The sequence below is a fragment of the Carettochelys insculpta genome, chromosome 4, assembly GCF_033958435.1.
Source record: "Carettochelys insculpta isolate YL-2023 chromosome 4, ASM3395843v1, whole genome shotgun sequence".
In the NCBI taxonomy this organism is placed as follows: Eukaryota; Metazoa; Chordata; order Testudines; family Carettochelyidae; genus Carettochelys; species Carettochelys insculpta.
The window spans coordinates 6,863,390-6,880,175 of record NC_134140.1 but is presented as its reverse complement, the minus strand read 5'-3'; the positions used below and the strand labels follow the sequence as shown (position 1 = coordinate 6,880,175).

Sequence of the window (16,786 nt, the reverse complement as noted above, 5' to 3'; positions counted from 1 at the left end):
AAAAGCTCATGCTCCAAAATATCTGTTAGTCTATAAGGTGCCACAAGACTTTTTGTTGTTCTCGAAGCTACACATTAACACGGCTACCTCTCCGATACTTGTCATAGACAAACAGAAATTGAAGACTGCGGATTTAGGCTAAGTGTGCTAGTGTCAAGAGACTCTTGAAAAGAAAGGACCAGGGTCTATCAACAGGAGGGATGTAGTCATGATATTGGAGAGTAGAACAAGGCATAGCACATTCTGAGATCCATGATACACTTATAGAAAAATATGAGCATCACCAGATTATCTTGGAACTCCTATCCCAGATGACAGAAATCCAACCTTCTCTCTCCTACTCCTCCTCTCTCTCATCCAACACCAAAATAGAAGAATTGTAATTTCACATAGTTAAGATTAATTGCCATCTGGGCACAGCTAACGAACGATGGTAACCATGGAAACAATGCTAACTGAGTAGGCTTGTACAATCCTCCTCAATTTTCCAGCTGCAATTTGGTGTCATTCAATCTCAATAAACAGCTAAAAAGTAAAGAAAGATTAGACCAAAAATGAGAGAAAAATAAAAAGGAAGAGGAAAAGTCAACTGGAAATGGATAAAAAACAAAACTACAAGTAGAACTCTCAAGTATACCTGCTTACATTTGGAATTTAAAGAAGAGACACACACTATCACCAATAGCTGTAACCCAAGGTCAATAATAGTTAAATGCACCTTCCCAATTGTATGTTTGCCACCCTAAACCCACAGCTGACGATTTTCTCCTCTATATTTCTACTTAAGTCTTCAGACACATATTTATCATCATCTTTGTCCTTGATTATTAGATCCCTTTCTCTGGTCCAAAAGTCCAGCTTTTTAGACTGCAGCAGGTACAGAATCATGTCTCCCTCCCCCTTCTTTCTTGTAAGTCCACAGGAGTGCAATTACATCACTCATCTCACTTGGATGGCCCACCTGGCTCTGCCTACTTATTTTGAAATCCCTCTTTATGTGCAAGACCTTCCCCTAGACTTGCTGTAGCTTACCTTACAGGCTCACCAACCCCCTCATTCAGTGCTGGCTTCCTCTCTGACATCTCTTTTGGAGCAAGAACCTTCTCCACTACACCTCTTGTCATCAGGAACGAGCATCTGAAATACCAGCTAGTAAAATACTGTCTGTATTTTCTCCATCCTGTATTTTTTCTCTCCCTCTGATATATTTAACTTTATAGTTAAACTAATTTGCAGAGCTATACAGAACAGTAATTATACTGACACTTATTCGCAATGGCGTACACAACAGTTCATAGATTTCTTTAATTCCTCCCACTGTAGGAGTTACGGGATCAAATCCTGTGGCCTGTGTTAAGAACATGGTCATGCTAGAGCATCAGTTTTTACTGTCATTACATCTGTGAATCTAGGTAAAGTTTTCAAAATACATGCTGCTCAGAGAAATAAGTGTCCTCAAAAACCAACTCAGTCTAAAGCAAATGGCAAGAGTCCTTAAAAAAATTCTATATATTAGAGAGAAACACAGAGAAAGAAACAGAGACGCTAAAGATGTAATTTGTCAATTAGCTAAAATTAGCTAAACCCCAATTATCACATCTAAACTGTCAAGAAATCTGAGTAAAGCAGTCCAATTACAATTGAGAGAAAGCAACATTACAACAAGAGCATAGGTACTTGTTCCTTCAAATGTTTCTGGTAGTTGTGATGTCATTCACTGCCTGCAAAGATCCCAGCAAGTCCACCATTCAAATGTCCCTGGATCTTAAAGATTAATGTTTTTGAAAAAAAAGTTTTAATTACAACAAAGCCCTCTGCCTTCCATGCTTCTTTTGGAATTCTGAAAAGTAGTATTTAAATTCAGTACCAATCTATAGTTCAGACTAATGTAATATCTTTCTGAAAAGTGAGAATATGTAAATTTATATTATGAGTCTTGATGCCTAAGTATCAGAAAAGGAAAATATTCACAACATAGGTCTCTAATCAAGAAACAGAACATAAGATCAAATGGCTGAAAATAAGTTAGAAAAACTCAGATTAAAAATAAAGGTGCAATTTTTTAAATAGTTGAAGGTTTTCCATCTCTTACAGTTTTTAAATCGAGATTGGCTATCCTTCTAAAGGAAATTGTCTTGCTCAGCCAAATGTTTGTGACCCCAAAACAATTTATTATGTGCTTCATATTAACTAAGAACAAGTGCCACAATTTTCCATACTGGAAATAACTGTGCAGTTTGCTGATTTTCATTATGGCTTGAAATACTTTACAACACGCTAAAGCTCATGCTTCATGATTCCTTTACTCTGCCAGATCAGTACTTTCAGAGTGAACAGAGACAAATGACATTTCTTTAAAGTTGCTTCTTTCCTCCTTCCTGATGAGTCAAAGGTGAGAACAACAGCAGGAGTTCAAACTGAACACAACAGATTTCAAGGAATAGTATGGTGTAAATGGAGGGCTGCTGTGTCAGTTACATCATTTTAAACAGTCTCCTTTTTGTCTTTGCTGCTAGTCTAACGTGGGTGAAGTATTTATATTTTTATGTCATCACCAAAAGGCAAAACGGTAAGTTTAAAAATTACAGTACTAACAGTCTCAACACAGAGCAATTCAAATGAGCAAGGGGAAAAAATTGGTTCAACCTGAGCCACAATTCAAGAAGATTTCTTAAATTAATGTAAGAAAGAAATATTCTATATACAGAAGAAATCCAAGAGGTTAATTAATCCACCTCCTCCCAAGGCGGAAGTAATACCTCCAATACATATTGTTTGCTATTTAAATATGAGTTGGGCTCTCTATTGGGCTTTGAGACATTCACCATTTACTGAAAATAATCAGGAGGGTGTTTTTTTAATTTTGCAATTACAGCAATGGGAGCCATGAACAAGTCCTTAAAGAGCCACATGTGGCTCCAGAGAGTCAGGTTGCAGACCCCAGTCTAGTCTGTGTATTTCTTTAATACATGTTTAAGAGATCAGAGAACTAACCTAAAATGCAGAGGATTCCATCAGGTTGAGATTTGCTGCTCTGTGTCAGGATGCTCTGGATTTGTCGAAGACGGCTGCAACTGCAAGAGAAAAAACCAATCCTGAGAAGCAGTGCTTAAAAGGACACAAGATTGGTCACTCTGAGGGCAGGTCTTCCCTTTTGTAAAACAAATTAGGAAAAGGACATGAAATTCTACCTGGATCCCCTCATTTCTCTTCTCATGAAATCTAAAGATCTATTATAGCAAACAAAAGAAAAAATGAATACCAGTATCCATGCTTTTGTGTCATTGTTATAGGCTTTTTTGCTTTATTAAGATAAAAAAATTGAGTTTCAAAATTTCAAACGGGTGCTTATGAAGAAAAGTAATGGTAAAAGGAAAATAAAACCTACTGATGACACCAGCGATAAGGTCTTCTGATTTTCATAAGTTTAGATCCTGTAGCTAATTTATTCCCCAAGGCAAAAGTTCTCAGTTCTCGTTCAGGCAAAATTCATATTTAACATTCAGTAATCTCTTTTTAGACAGGCGTTGGTAACAATGTAAGTATTAACTGCAAGATAGTTTTTGAATCAAAAGGATTATGGGCAAAAAACTCATCAGAAATCGAGAATAAAGTCACAAAAAAAAAATTTTGTTTCTCAATGTTAAAGTGACAATAAATGCCTTCAGTAAAAGAAAAGCTTTCAATATTAAACAATAAGCAGTAGCTGCCTCCTCTTATTTACTTCTTATAATGCTAGCATTCATATAGCAACTGCTCATTAAAGGCTACCCAAAATTGAGGAGAGCAGCTACTCTTATATCATTTTAAAACAACTTTTAAGGACAGTATCATTTCAAGAGCTTGGTAGCCGAAGTGAAATCCGCAGCAATATTAGAAGGGTTTCATTAACAAATGTATTCTCTGAGAGCACTGCAACAAACTATCTGCTTACAAAGCCTCATGAACCACAGTGGTCCCAGTCACCTTCCTCCCCCTCCCCTGAATCACAGAATGCTAGGACTGGAAGGGACCGTGAGAGGTCATCGAGTCCAGCCCCCAGCCATCATGGCAGGACCAGGTACTGTCTAGACCATCCCTGATAGACATTATCTAACCTGTTCTTAAATATCTTCAGTGATGGAGATTCCACAGCCACCCTAGGCAATTTATTCCACTGTGTGACCACCCCGACAGTTAGGAACTTTTTCCTAAGGTCCAACCTAAACCTCCCTTGCTGCAGTTTAAGCCCATTGCCTCTTGTTCTATCCTCAGAGGCCAAGAAGAACAAGTTTTCTCCTTCCTCCTTACGACACCTTTTTCGATACTTGAAAACCACTATCATGTCCCGCCTTTATCTTCTTTTTCCAAACTAAACAAGCCCAATTCTTTCAGCAAAAAGCAGTGCTCCAGGGGAGGTTTGAACTCACAACCTCAGCGTGAGTAACGCCCTATAAGTACTGTGCACTAACCCAACGCGCCACCAGAGTCCGCAACACAGCAATTTCCCCACCTTGGCAATTGATGTTCTTCCTGTTTACCTAGCATCAGTGCAGCTCCATCTAGACTACCAACAGCAGGAGGAGGGGGTGGCATAGACCAGCTGGCACCATTTTTCAACCCTATCACCTAGACCTGCTCTGAGCATCCATTAGTCAGCGCTGGCAAAAATATCCACAGCTGCTCTACACTGGCACCCCCACCACAGTAAAATTCTGAAGAGATTTGGATAATTTCTCTTAAAAAGGAGAAAATATGAAAGGGCACAGTAAATGTACAGTGAATAGCAGAGACAAGGAAGTCCATGACTGGAAGCTGGTCTTTACTGCAAAGTTAGACCAACACAAGGCAGTTTCCCTCAACTTAGTTGTCAGTGTTTACACTACAGTCTTGTTCCCACTGATATAAGTGCCCTAATGACACAACTTCACCTCCAGAACAGGAAAGAGGCTTATGGTGGTGTGGTTAGGGAAACTCAGTGACTATGCAGAAACTGCACTGTTGGCTGTCAGAGCAGGAGCTGTGAAATCGGCAAAAAAGCCAGGAGTTAGAGCCCAGCTGGCAGCTTCTCTCCCTCTCCCTGGGAACCAGGCTGTCTTGTCAATTTCACAGATCAGAGCCAGGGAAGAGCTTCTCTCCTCCTTAACCTCCCTGGCCCACTGATGGTCAGAACAAGGGTAGCTTCTTCAGGGAGAAGGAGGCCTCAAATTGCAGCTGCGAATTCTCACGCGTTATTTAAAATTGTAAGAATTGCTGAATATTAATAGATTTTCTCCCAAAAGGAGACTCAAAATCATTTTAACTTCAAATAGTCTCACAGGGCTAGTGATGTTAGTCTGTAGCCTCACTTACAAGAAGCCATCCTATAGCACTGAAAGGCCAACCAATGTGTTCTGACAGTAGATCTTACCAACAAAAACTCATTACCCAATAAATTTGTTAGTCTTTAAGGTGCTACAGGTCTGCTTGTTATTTGTTTACCTTCAGATGTTCTAATTCTCTTCTCTAGAGTCTTTTAACATCATAATGCAACTAGTCCTCCAGCCATCAGAATACTTCAAGCCAAACTAAACCTGAATTTCTACTTAAAAGCACATCAGAAGAAAACTGTTCAAGCTTCATTACATCACAGAGAAGCAGAAAAGGCCATAAACCTGGCTCTTTCATTTACAGATCACCCTTAAAGACATTATGGTTTGCCAGAACCCAGGTTAGGAAAACTGAAGTACCATGTGGCAAGATTACTTTTAGATCTAGTACTAGACAAACTACAACAAAAGCTAAATATTTTACTAATCTGAAAACAATTAGCACTGGCACAATCAAATGTTGTATCATTTGTGGGACAGGAAACATACCCCAGGGAGCTTAAACTAATCTCTGACTTGACATCATCTGTGGAGGTGAAATATGAAACAGGAACAGACGCAGAGTAAATACCACAGTAAAGTAAAATTTACTCTGTTGCTCAATATGAGTACCGCATGGAAAGGAGGACTAGCCAAGGTATGGTTTCTTGTTTCATTATTTTCTAGTGCACTGACTCAATTGTATTAAATTCTCAACTTGGAATCAAAATGTAAAAAAAAAAAAAAAGTCTTGAACCTAATTCTCAACACTTTCTCAATTAAAGTTTATTTGTTAAGTGTGCGCCCCTCATGTTTCTACTTCTTACCCATTTCATTACTATACAAAGGTCAACAGTTTCATTCAGAAGTTCCAAGATATAGGAAATAAAATTATAGGTCAGCTTACACAAGTTCTTTGTGCCAAGTTACCTACAAAACTGTCAGAAAAAAAGCAAGTTCTCTTTACCTCATCTGAGAATTAAGTTACCTGTACCTGTGAGCTCTCCGAAGTATTTAGACAAACTAACTCTTCCAAAGTCATTTTGTTTTTGAGCTTCAATTTTACTCAAGTGTTTACACACAGAACCACATTTGAAATCTTTGATGGAGATCTTAGGCTCTTAATGTTAAAAAGAATACCATGGCTCTTGTAACATCTACCACAGAACAAGTTACACACCTATTGACACATTGGTGACTGATGAAAAGGACATTCCTACTGAGTGGAATCCCCTCAAAACCATATAGAATTCTCAGCTTTTCAGAACATCATTTCACCTCTCCAGCCACCCCTTTATTAGTTACTCATTGTTTTGGCATATGGATTTAGCATGACTGAAATTTGGCCGGAGCCATGTACTTAAAATTTGTCCAGGCCCAGATGTAGACAACGGCTGCTTCTACATATGCCACCCCCCTTGGAGGTGCCACGGTAACGAGGCAATTCAAAGCAGGCTAATGAGGTGCTAACCTGAGTATTCAATCACCTCAATAGCATAATGGCAGCCACGCGAATTTCAAAGTGCAGACTTTGAATTGCGGATTGACACAATGTAGATGGCGGCAGCTTCAAAATAAGCATCCCACTTCCACATTCCCATACTCCGATCTAGTTTTGTGGGAGTAAGGGAATGCCAAAGTGGGGTGCTTATTCTGAAGTTGCCCCCATCTACATTGTGTCAATCTGCAATTCAAAGTCTGCACTTTGAAATTCACATGGCTGCAATTATGCTATTGAGGTGCTGAATATGCACATTAGTACCTCATTAGCCTGATTCAAGTTGCCTCATTACCGTGGTACCGCCGACAGGAGGTGGCATGTGTAGAAGCAGCCAATGCTGGGTTAACAGTCTGTTGATTTAGCTACTTTCTCCTGGGGAGGTGCATTAACTACAAGCACTGGAGAAACCCACCATCTACTGTAGTAAGCATCTACAAGGAAGCACGGCACAGCTGCTGTGCTGCCAATGCAGCATTTCTGGTGGAGACTGAACCCAAGTAACGGGCAAGGTGCTGAAAAGGCCAAGTCAATTGTGAAACATTTGTCAGTGTCTAATGGCAAATGAAAAAGAATGGTGGGTCTGACTAACCAGCAATTCTTCTTACAACTACTTTAGTGTTCCTGCTGTCTTCCTTCCAGAAGGAACAAAATTTTAATTTTGGGCAAAGGTGTGTGTTTTTTTTTATAAATGAGGACTGGGTATGCCTACAGAGTTAATGCCACAGAATTCTGCTTCATTTAATAAATTTCTATGGAAGAAAAATTAGCCACCCTCCTAATTTCTCTTAACTGTTTCCTGTATTCCTACGTCTAATTTATTCAATGCACTACAGACTTCCTTTCCTGTTGTTTCCCAGCCTGACATGACTGATGAAGGAGAAAGAAAAAGTTTATTAAAATGGATTCCCTAACGAGGGCTGTGGACTAGTTTGCCATATGTCTGAACCATAACCCCCAGCTGCAGTAAGTGGATAAGCTATATTATTCAGCAGATGTAACGGATGTAGTTTCATTGCTATACTCAAGTGTTGTTTTGCGTACCTTTTGTTTCACATAGGCAAACATTACACTCCTCCCACAGAAACCTTTGAGACTGCTTAACACATGGTGAAGCTTTTGTAAATGGCAGCAAAGTAAAGAAACAAAGATCTATGGCACATTTATGCAAACTCTGCAGGCAACTAAAAGACATATTCAGGTTGGTTGGAGGGAGGTGTTAAGCAGCAATTTGCTGTCTGTCTCGGAATAAGATGTTTGTCACGTGAAATGTTTACTGCTCACCACTGCAGTACCACCTTCTTAAAATAATGTCCTAAAGCTCTTCATTGTTCTTAAACACAAATGTCATTCTTCAGCAATTGCCAACAAGACGTATCCTGGACTGCTGTTCTTGTCATTGTAGCCATAAAGCCTGACTCAAATATAACCAGTCAATTATGTTGAAGTCTGTTGTGACTATTGCAAAACTAGCAAAGTATTGACTTGGGAATAAAACGTGTGACGCAAACTCCTTTTCAGACAGGAAAACAAGCAGTAGTGGTCTGGATAAACCACTGCTCTAGCCTCAGACAATGGCTGTTTCAAACTCAGTAGTGAGGATAAAAATGGCTGCTTTGTATGGGGACCTTTTTTAATTTTATATAAAATATACATTTCTATGAAGGACTAAAATTATAAAGTCGTGCAAATTAAAACTACAAAAATATTCAACTAACACAAGCTGGCTGCCGAAGGGGTGGGGGAGAAGGGAAGTTCATGGGACAGATTTAAAGGCGTTACGTGTTCAGGGCTGGCATTAAAAGGGTGGCAAGCAGGGCAAATGCCTGGGACCTCACAGCAAAGGGGGCTCCATGAAGTTAAGTTACAACCCTGAGCAGTGTGTCTCAGGCCTCAGCTGCCTGAAAAGGGTACAGTAATCTGGGAAGACAGAGAACCACACATTTAGTCAATCCCCCTCCTGCCCCCACACACTGAGGCTATGTTGTGTGCTGGCATTTACGCTACAAGTCATACCTCCCTCGTCCAGCATCCTCAGGACCTGAGCGGTCCCCAACAAGAGAGTTTACTGAACCAGGGAGTCAGGCCTCCAGGCATGCCTGGGAGGGGGATGCCAGCTGGCTCACCAGGCTTCCCTCCTGGCTGCTGCCCTACTCCCTGTCCCAGGGCCACTGAGAGGAGCGGGGAAAGAGTGGCTCTACTCCTGGCCTGCCAGCCAGGCTCCCTACCCCAGCCGGGCTCCACTCCAGGCCCACCGGCAGAGCTTCCTGGCCCTGAAAAAGCCAGGATCCTGCAACAGTGCTGAAGGCAGGGTTCTGCTCCTGGCCCTCTGCTCCCGGCCTGCCAGCCCTGCACGACACGAACACGAGGCTGCTAGCAAGCCTCCCCGTTATCAGCACACCAGCACAGCTCCGAATCCGCGAGCCAGACCATCTCTGCACAGTTGGCACTCTTGGGTCCCAAATCATCCGTCCCACCCACACACAGATGTTGCCAGACAGAGAGGTTCCATCTGCAGCAATCTTTATTTCTGTAATTCACTGCCAGAACAGCAACTGTAATATTTGAACCCACCGTACAAACAACTCAGGCTCAGCTTTCCCTGTTAGAGTGAAAATTCTCCTGTCTATACCCTAGCTTCTACCACTAACACCATCAATAGAAATATACTAACGATGAATTACAGCTGAAGTCTGTTAATAAAGCTATAGCTGCTCCATTGTGTAAGTATCAACTCTGGGAAGTCTCCCCTATTGCAGGCCCATACTGCCAAAGAATTATCAGAGTACCAGCCACTTAGTTCTCCAGACTAAACCATTACTACCAGAACAAATGCCTCCATGAAAATCTATCAAGAGTAACAGCGGTGGACACCTGGTAGCTGAAAGAAGAGAATATCCCTTCTCCCCACCTCTCATCTTCTCCTTAACTGAAGTGGAGAGGACACCCAAAGTGTCAACAACTAAGTTAGGACAATGTGGAGTGCACCACCTGGCCCCCAACTACCCCACCTCAGTAGAAGGAAGTTCATCAACAGAATGATGGTAAAAAGAACTCCTTTGAGAACTTTGGCCTGACATTAATCACAGTTTGCCCAAGCAAAAGCTGCACCTCCTGTTCACAAAACCATTGTTATAGCTCTGTGAAGGTTATCTACCGATATCAAATAAAACAGTCCAGCACATTTGTTGAGTGTGAGCAAATCAAGCGCTGATGGTCCTGATACAATTGCCAGACAGTCCAACAGGCACTTGTTTATATTATAATAAAGCATCTCAACAACAATGGAAGGCTGTAAGTACCAGTGAAGCTTTTCCCCAGGTGCAGATAACGAGAAAGCATATGCCAAGTGAGTACTCCAAGTAGAAAGACTGCTGTTCTACAGTGAACAGCAGACCTTGAAGACTATCAATACAGTCATCTCTGTTTTATTTGGTATTCAGTCAACCTGAATTCTCAAGTAACCAGCATTCCATCCTGCCCTAAGCCATGACACCGCTTCCCCTTCTCTCTCTGCTGGGGAGCAGACCTGAGCACGCAAGCAACCCACCCCCACACCACTGAACAGGGACATGAATAGCAGCTTCTCACACATCACATGCCTGCCCCGCAAGCAGGTAAAGGAGCCGAAGTTGAGCAGGAGTCGACACTGGGGTGCAGGGGGAGCTGAACTTTGTTACTGGGGAGCCACTAACCCCCACCTCTGCCTCCCTACAGCTGCTCTCTATTATCCGGAATATTTGCACATCCATCAACCTCCCAGTCCCAGAGCTGCCAGATATGAAAGAGTTTACTGTACAGTAAGGTCTCAGAGTATGTGAGAGTTCCATTCCCCACACCCTCACATAAACCAGATTTCGTGAGTGGTCAGCAGAGCTGGGGGGGCTGAGGCAGGCCATGCAGAGCTGAGGGTGGTTGAGCCAGGGTAGGGGGAAGAGAGTTAAGCGCAACTGGAAATAGCGCTACAGGGTTTATTGTAGGAATCGAAGTCAGCCACATAACAGCAGTGTCACATACTCCGAGACCTTACTGTACTAATTTAAAGAATAAAACACTGGCCAGGCAAACAATTTTTTTTACAGTTTGTACAAAGGGCGAGTTGAATAAAATATATTTCCTTCTCTCCCTCTCCACCTCCCCCTCTCTCACACACCCACACCCATGTATGTCTCTGCAACAATTCTGATGTGACACCATCGCTCTTCCTCCCTCCTTGGATTATTAAATCAGTCACTGATTACAGAAACAAAGCCATACCTATGTCTGTCACGTGAGCAAAGGTCAAATGGCAATAGCATATGACTTCTGCAGACTGACAGAATCATAGAGATGTAATGTGATGCAAAGTAAGTAGTAACTAAGTTATGATGCTACTTGTACATTTTGGGTAATGTGCTATACGTGTGAATGGTCACCGATCACAAAGGATAGCTCTTTTCCACAGCCCAACACTGCTGCTCTGAACAGATGCAGGGTTTGCCTGTATTTCACCACATACCTTTCATAAATGGGGTGGCCATTAAGGAAAGCTTCAGTGTACTAAACTAAGGATAATCAATTCTTTTTTTTAAAATCAAGGTCCAAATTTCTTGGCCCAGACATAGTAAAGGTCCAGATTCCTGAGAAAATAATTGGGGTGGGGGGTAGAGACAGATTTCAGGCTTCATTTAAAAGCATTTGGAAGTCCAGATTTGGTCCACAGTCTGGCTATTAACCACCCCGATTCTAAACCTCAAGCATAACTATACTAATGAAGGGAAGGTGTGGGGACAGAAATAAAGCAGTGCACAGAAAGCACACTGAAAAAATGAGGTAAGAAATGTGGATCATGCCAACAAAACCACCACTTAACGTCTGTTGGTTAACTATGAGTAGGTTGCTTTCAGTTGCTGCTCAAAATTTGCTAGTACAGCAGCAAGACTGTCCAGCATCTTTGGGAAAACTAATCCCTGGTTTTCAAGTTAAGTTCTATTTTGCATTTTTCTACCTACCAAGATTTCATGGTCCTTGGAACCTTTGGTCCTACATCTTCACCCCCCTGGGTTCATACCTTTCACAAAGTCACAGTGCACTCTTGATATCCCACTATGCTGGTAGTCACCTAGTGCTCCAACAGCAGACTGGCAGATGAACTGGCCATCTGAGAGATTACAGATCTCTGGTCTTCCTACTGCAGCCCCAAGCATCAATCAATACTCTCATGTCGATGAGCCATGTGTGATTTGCCAGAAGTATTAGCCAATGAACCATGACAGGTTACTGCCAACTGATGCATTCAAAGAGACAGAGCAAGGCAGAATACATGGGTGAATTTGGCAGAGTGGATACGGCATATAGGAGAGCAGAGACCGAAGCCTCTCACTGTATCATCAGACGGAAGACAAAGGAGTATTTCACAGTCTTACTGGCTAACAGAGCTAGGGAAGCCAAATGCCATTCTACATGAAGCAGGATAAGACAAGCCTAGCAAGCACATAATGGCACACTACATTGTTCGTACATCTACATGATTGTTCGTACATCAACATACTTACAATCAATTGCTGTACTACCATTTCTACGCATTTGGATGATTATCTAAATTCCCTGTAAGCTGTATAGCCACCTAATTAGCATCATGCAAGCCATCACCCTCCTGCCTCCCAGCCCTCTGATCCAGCCCTAAGCCCCTCAACCCCAGCCGCACCAAAGAGCCTGCCCCGCTTAGCTGGAGCCCTCACACTCCTGCATCCCACCCCCTTATCCAGCTCTGAGCATGCCCCACCCCACCCCCACTTAGTTGGAATCCTCACACTCCTGCACCCTAGCCCTCTGCCCCAGCCCTGAGCCTCCTCCCATACTCAGAACCCATTGGCCCCATCCCCACCACATGCATTTTGTTTTGTGTACATCACCTCCATATTGGTGCAAAGAAAAAACTTCATTCTACTCAGAGGTGGGAAAAAATTGGAGGAACACTAGTGACTGGGAATGCAATTCTTTTTCTATTCACTCTCTCAAGCTTTGGCCAACATTGTTTTCAACATTGATCTAGAAAAAGCAGTAAAAAGCCTTAGTGATAACTTGTGAGACAATGACTAGGCAAAGAAGTTTGGTACTTTTTTCCTCAACAATTAAGGAAAATATTTGCACTGAAAATAGTATTTCGTTAAAATGGTCTCGCTTCTCCTGTCCCCATCCATGCTTTTCTTTAGCACACTTTTTGTTCGGTTTAAGTATCTACAAACAATATAGTTAAGGCAACAACATGAAGCCCTGCGGCACCTTACAGACTAACATTACAGACTAACATATTTTGGAGCATAAGCTTTCATGGGCAAAGGTGCGCTTCACCAGATGCGGTTAACAAAACCAAAAAAACCACACACACCCCTTTTGTGAGGGGCAATCAGGCCCCCCCCCCCCCCCGCTTCCTCCTCCTCCCCCCTGGCACAACACAGCAGAACAGAATTCTGCCACATTTTTTCTATTATAATTCCAAAAACATTTTCATCACTGCCCCTACAACAGCACAGGGACCTGGGCATGAGGCCCCACTGCCCTCGCAGCAGCACAGGAACTGCGGCATTAAAACTGAACAGCTTAACCCCAGGAGGAATCATTCGACTTGAGTTCCAGCACCATTTTTTCTAGGAACAAAAAGCACGGGCCACAATAATGCCAGTATGAAATTGTTTATTGATGCATAGGTTGTTTTTCACTCGCCATATGGCAATATAGTATTATCTATACAAGGCGTTTTTATAAGAATATAACAGCATGTATACTGTGGGTCGTAACAGTACAACAATCTCAAAGTAATAAATGCCTTTAACCAAAATAGTTACACCAGTACAAAATTTGCACACAAACCATGTTCGCCACCAGTCCCAAGAGCCAGGAAACCGATCAGTGCAGCAGCGCTAGTCAGTTTCCCAGCTCTTTTGATTTGCATGAAATTCTACTTACAAATAGTTGCTTGGGAATGCAACCGATGCCTAAGTTGGGGGTTTACTGTACCAACTAACTATTAACATCCCTTGCCTCCAACACACAGCTTCAAAATTTTTTCTCCATACTACCCAACAAGGCAGCATATTGTTGAGGCAGACATGAACAGAATGAACTACAACTGGGACATGTTGGAGAAAATGGCCAGAGACATAAGTGGAGGACCTTTGTTGCTTTTAGTAACTACCCAAATTTCTACAAAAATTGGCAACTGTAGCTATATATTTAAACATAGTTCTTGGCAAAATGCAAAAGTAAAATAAAGTGCACCTCAATGCATAATTGAGGGGTGCTACAACGGGTATTCAACACAAAGATTTGCCACTGAATGCCTAAAATTTCCATTTAAGAAAGATATGAAAGCTACTTAATATGTTGCCTTCATACCACCTGCATCCACTGTCTATACTTCATTTTTCAACTGAACACAATAAGCTTACTGAAGATCAAAATGGCAACAGTTCAGTAGACAGTGAAGTTACATTTTTTTCTTCCTCTGAAGTAGTAAGTTATGCAGTAGACCCCTGCGTAACTCAAATTTTTCCCAGTTAGGGGAGCCTGGAGGGTGGCACAGCTCCACCCCAGCTGGGGGAGCCGGACCAGCAGACATCCACTGCAGCAGGACTTCTTCCCTGCTTCACCCACCTGGCGAGATGGAGTTCTTTTGAATTGCTCTTAACTCACATTAACATGAATTAAGCGCCAACCACAATCATGCATACCAGGGGATTACTGTATTATAAAGTAGAAATCACAGTTAGCCATGTTTGTAAAATAGACAGCTCTGTAAGGGTCACACAAAGGTGGGCTGCCATTTATAATTCTATCCCAACAAATAGAATTAACTTGTACAGTTAGCTAAGATGATTTTAACCAATATTTCCATAACATTTTTGCATGAAAAAGCATATTTTTTTAAAAAATTAAATCTTATTCCATCCTTCACAAAAAACAAAAAGACACCTCAAAAACCCAGAAACGCATCACTTTTTGAAAAGGCACATGCTTCCTGGAAGATTTCTTTTAACACTGAAGGGTTCAGTAAATTTTGTTTAAGGCAATTTAAGACTCTTTATTACCTTTTTCTGATACAGTGCCCAGGATTTCAGTTACCAATGCCAATTTTTAAGCATCGTACAGAAGTCCAAAAATTCTGTAGCACATGGAAGAGCTCCAAGAAAAGTTACCATGGGATGTTTCTCCATGTTTACATACTCCACTAATTTTCCATTTGTGTTTTGGAGTTGGGAGGTGAGAGAGATTGTTTTATTTTTTAAATTACTTCTATTACAGGCCCAGATGCTTATTGGCATTCTAGGAGTGTTTACTGCAAATACACTTTTTTCACCCCCATTTGAAATGAAACAGTTATAGTGCATGAAGCAAAATCGAAAGTCAAAGCAGAAAAATTAGCAGATGACATCTGGCACATTAGTGGGAGGAGTTACAGATGCTGGTTGGATATGCTAAGGGAGCTCCAGACTCTCAGATGTTTCTAAGCAATCAGAAATTTGCCAGGCAGCACAGAAACAGCAGCTCAAATTCCAAGGTCACTTGTTCCCTGAAGCAGAAAGGCTCCAACGGAAACCATTTTCTCTTTTAGTAAACATATGGACCCAAAAGAATACCATGTTATTTCAAATTTTACCACATATACTTCCCATTTTAAAACAAAACCAAAGCAGTTAGTTAATTTAAAAACCATCAGATTTTAAATGCAAACAACTGAAGGACAAGCAATTTTAAAGAATAAGATCCCCCTTTCTTCTCCTCATCTCTCATGACTAATTCAATTTCCCACTAGACAAGAAAGAAAAAAATAACTTCCACACAATAGTTTTCTTTCTGCACTGCAGACAGGAAACCCCCCGTTCTTTCAGCTAGCCTTGGAGAATTTAACACATTTATATCCTTAAAGAAGGCCAGTTCCAATTTTTGGCTGCCTGATGCATTTGTTCTGAGAAAACAAAAGACCACTACAAAAACACACACACTTAGCCATTTTAAATTTGGGTACCGCTGCAAAACGTTTTGCCAAGGCCATTTGGACGCTGCATATGCTACATCCCCCTTACTCTATGATCTACTTCACCCAGTTAACAGCTGCCGCACATTGTATTTTAATTATTCAGGGCCTCAGGCACCTCACCCTGTTGATGGTGCTCGATAACCAGACACTTGCTAATAACGTGCTGTTTTAACACGCCCACGGGCTCCCTTCTCTTCCAAGTTACTGCAATCAGGTAAAACGTCTGGGCAGAGGCCTGGCAACCCGCCCCCAGCAGCTCCCTGCCCTAACGCCTGCAATGCCGGGGGGCGACACACACCCACGCTCTCCCTCTCCACGCCCTTTCCCACCCCCCACCCTACTGCCTCACCCCCCTGTGCACCGGCCCCCAAGCCCTCACCATTACGTCCCCCGTCCCACAGACACCTCCCAGCACATAATGGCTCCCCCTAGCGACCCCAATGCCATAGCCCTCCAGGCCCCCCAATGTCCCAGCCCCGCTCCCGCTGGCCCCCCACCGATCCCACTCCCCCAAACCCTCCCCACGGCTGCCCCGCCTCGGACCCCCAACTGCCCCGCCCCCCCGGCGTTGCCATTACCTCACGAAGGGATCGGCGCCGCCGCGGGGCCGGGAGCGGCCCCTCCGAAGAGCTGGGGCCGGCGCAGGGAGCAGCAACGAAGTCCGGGGCGACAGCGCCATTGTGCGCGGGGCAGGGTGCGGAGCCGGGCTAAGGCCGCCTCTCCGCAGGAGTCTGCGTGGGGGGCGGGGCGGGGCGGGGCGAGAGCCGGACTGCACCACCCCGCCCGCTGTGGGGGGGGGGGGGGGGGGGAGATGGCTCCCGCTCTCCACCCGAGCCTGGACTGAGGAAATCCTAACTCGGAGGAACGAGGTGTCCGCGACAGGCCCTCCGCTTCTTCCCCGGCCCGGCTTGGCGGAGTTATCAGCATCCCCCCCCCGGCCAC

At 42.9% G+C, this 16,786-nt stretch overlaps 1 protein-coding gene across 2 annotated transcripts in view; it reads right to left on the bottom strand.

Annotated features, from left to right (window-relative positions):
- The window catches only part of DNAAF9 (dynein axonemal assembly factor 9), a 114,092-nt gene extending 97,536 nt beyond the window's left edge, over positions 1-16,556 (bottom strand). For both annotated transcript variants that reach the window (XM_074992223.1, XM_074992224.1), the window contains exons 1-2: positions 16,423-16,556; positions 2,995-3,074 (exon numbers count right to left, since the gene is read on the bottom strand). In XM_074992223.1, coding sequence (XP_074848324.1) covers positions 2,995-3,074; positions 16,423-16,523 — 181 coding nt within the window. In that variant the 5' untranslated portion in view covers positions 16,524-16,556. The remainder of the gene's footprint in view (positions 1-2,994; positions 3,075-16,422) is intronic.
- Between the last annotated feature and the right edge of the window lie 230 nt (positions 16,557-16,786).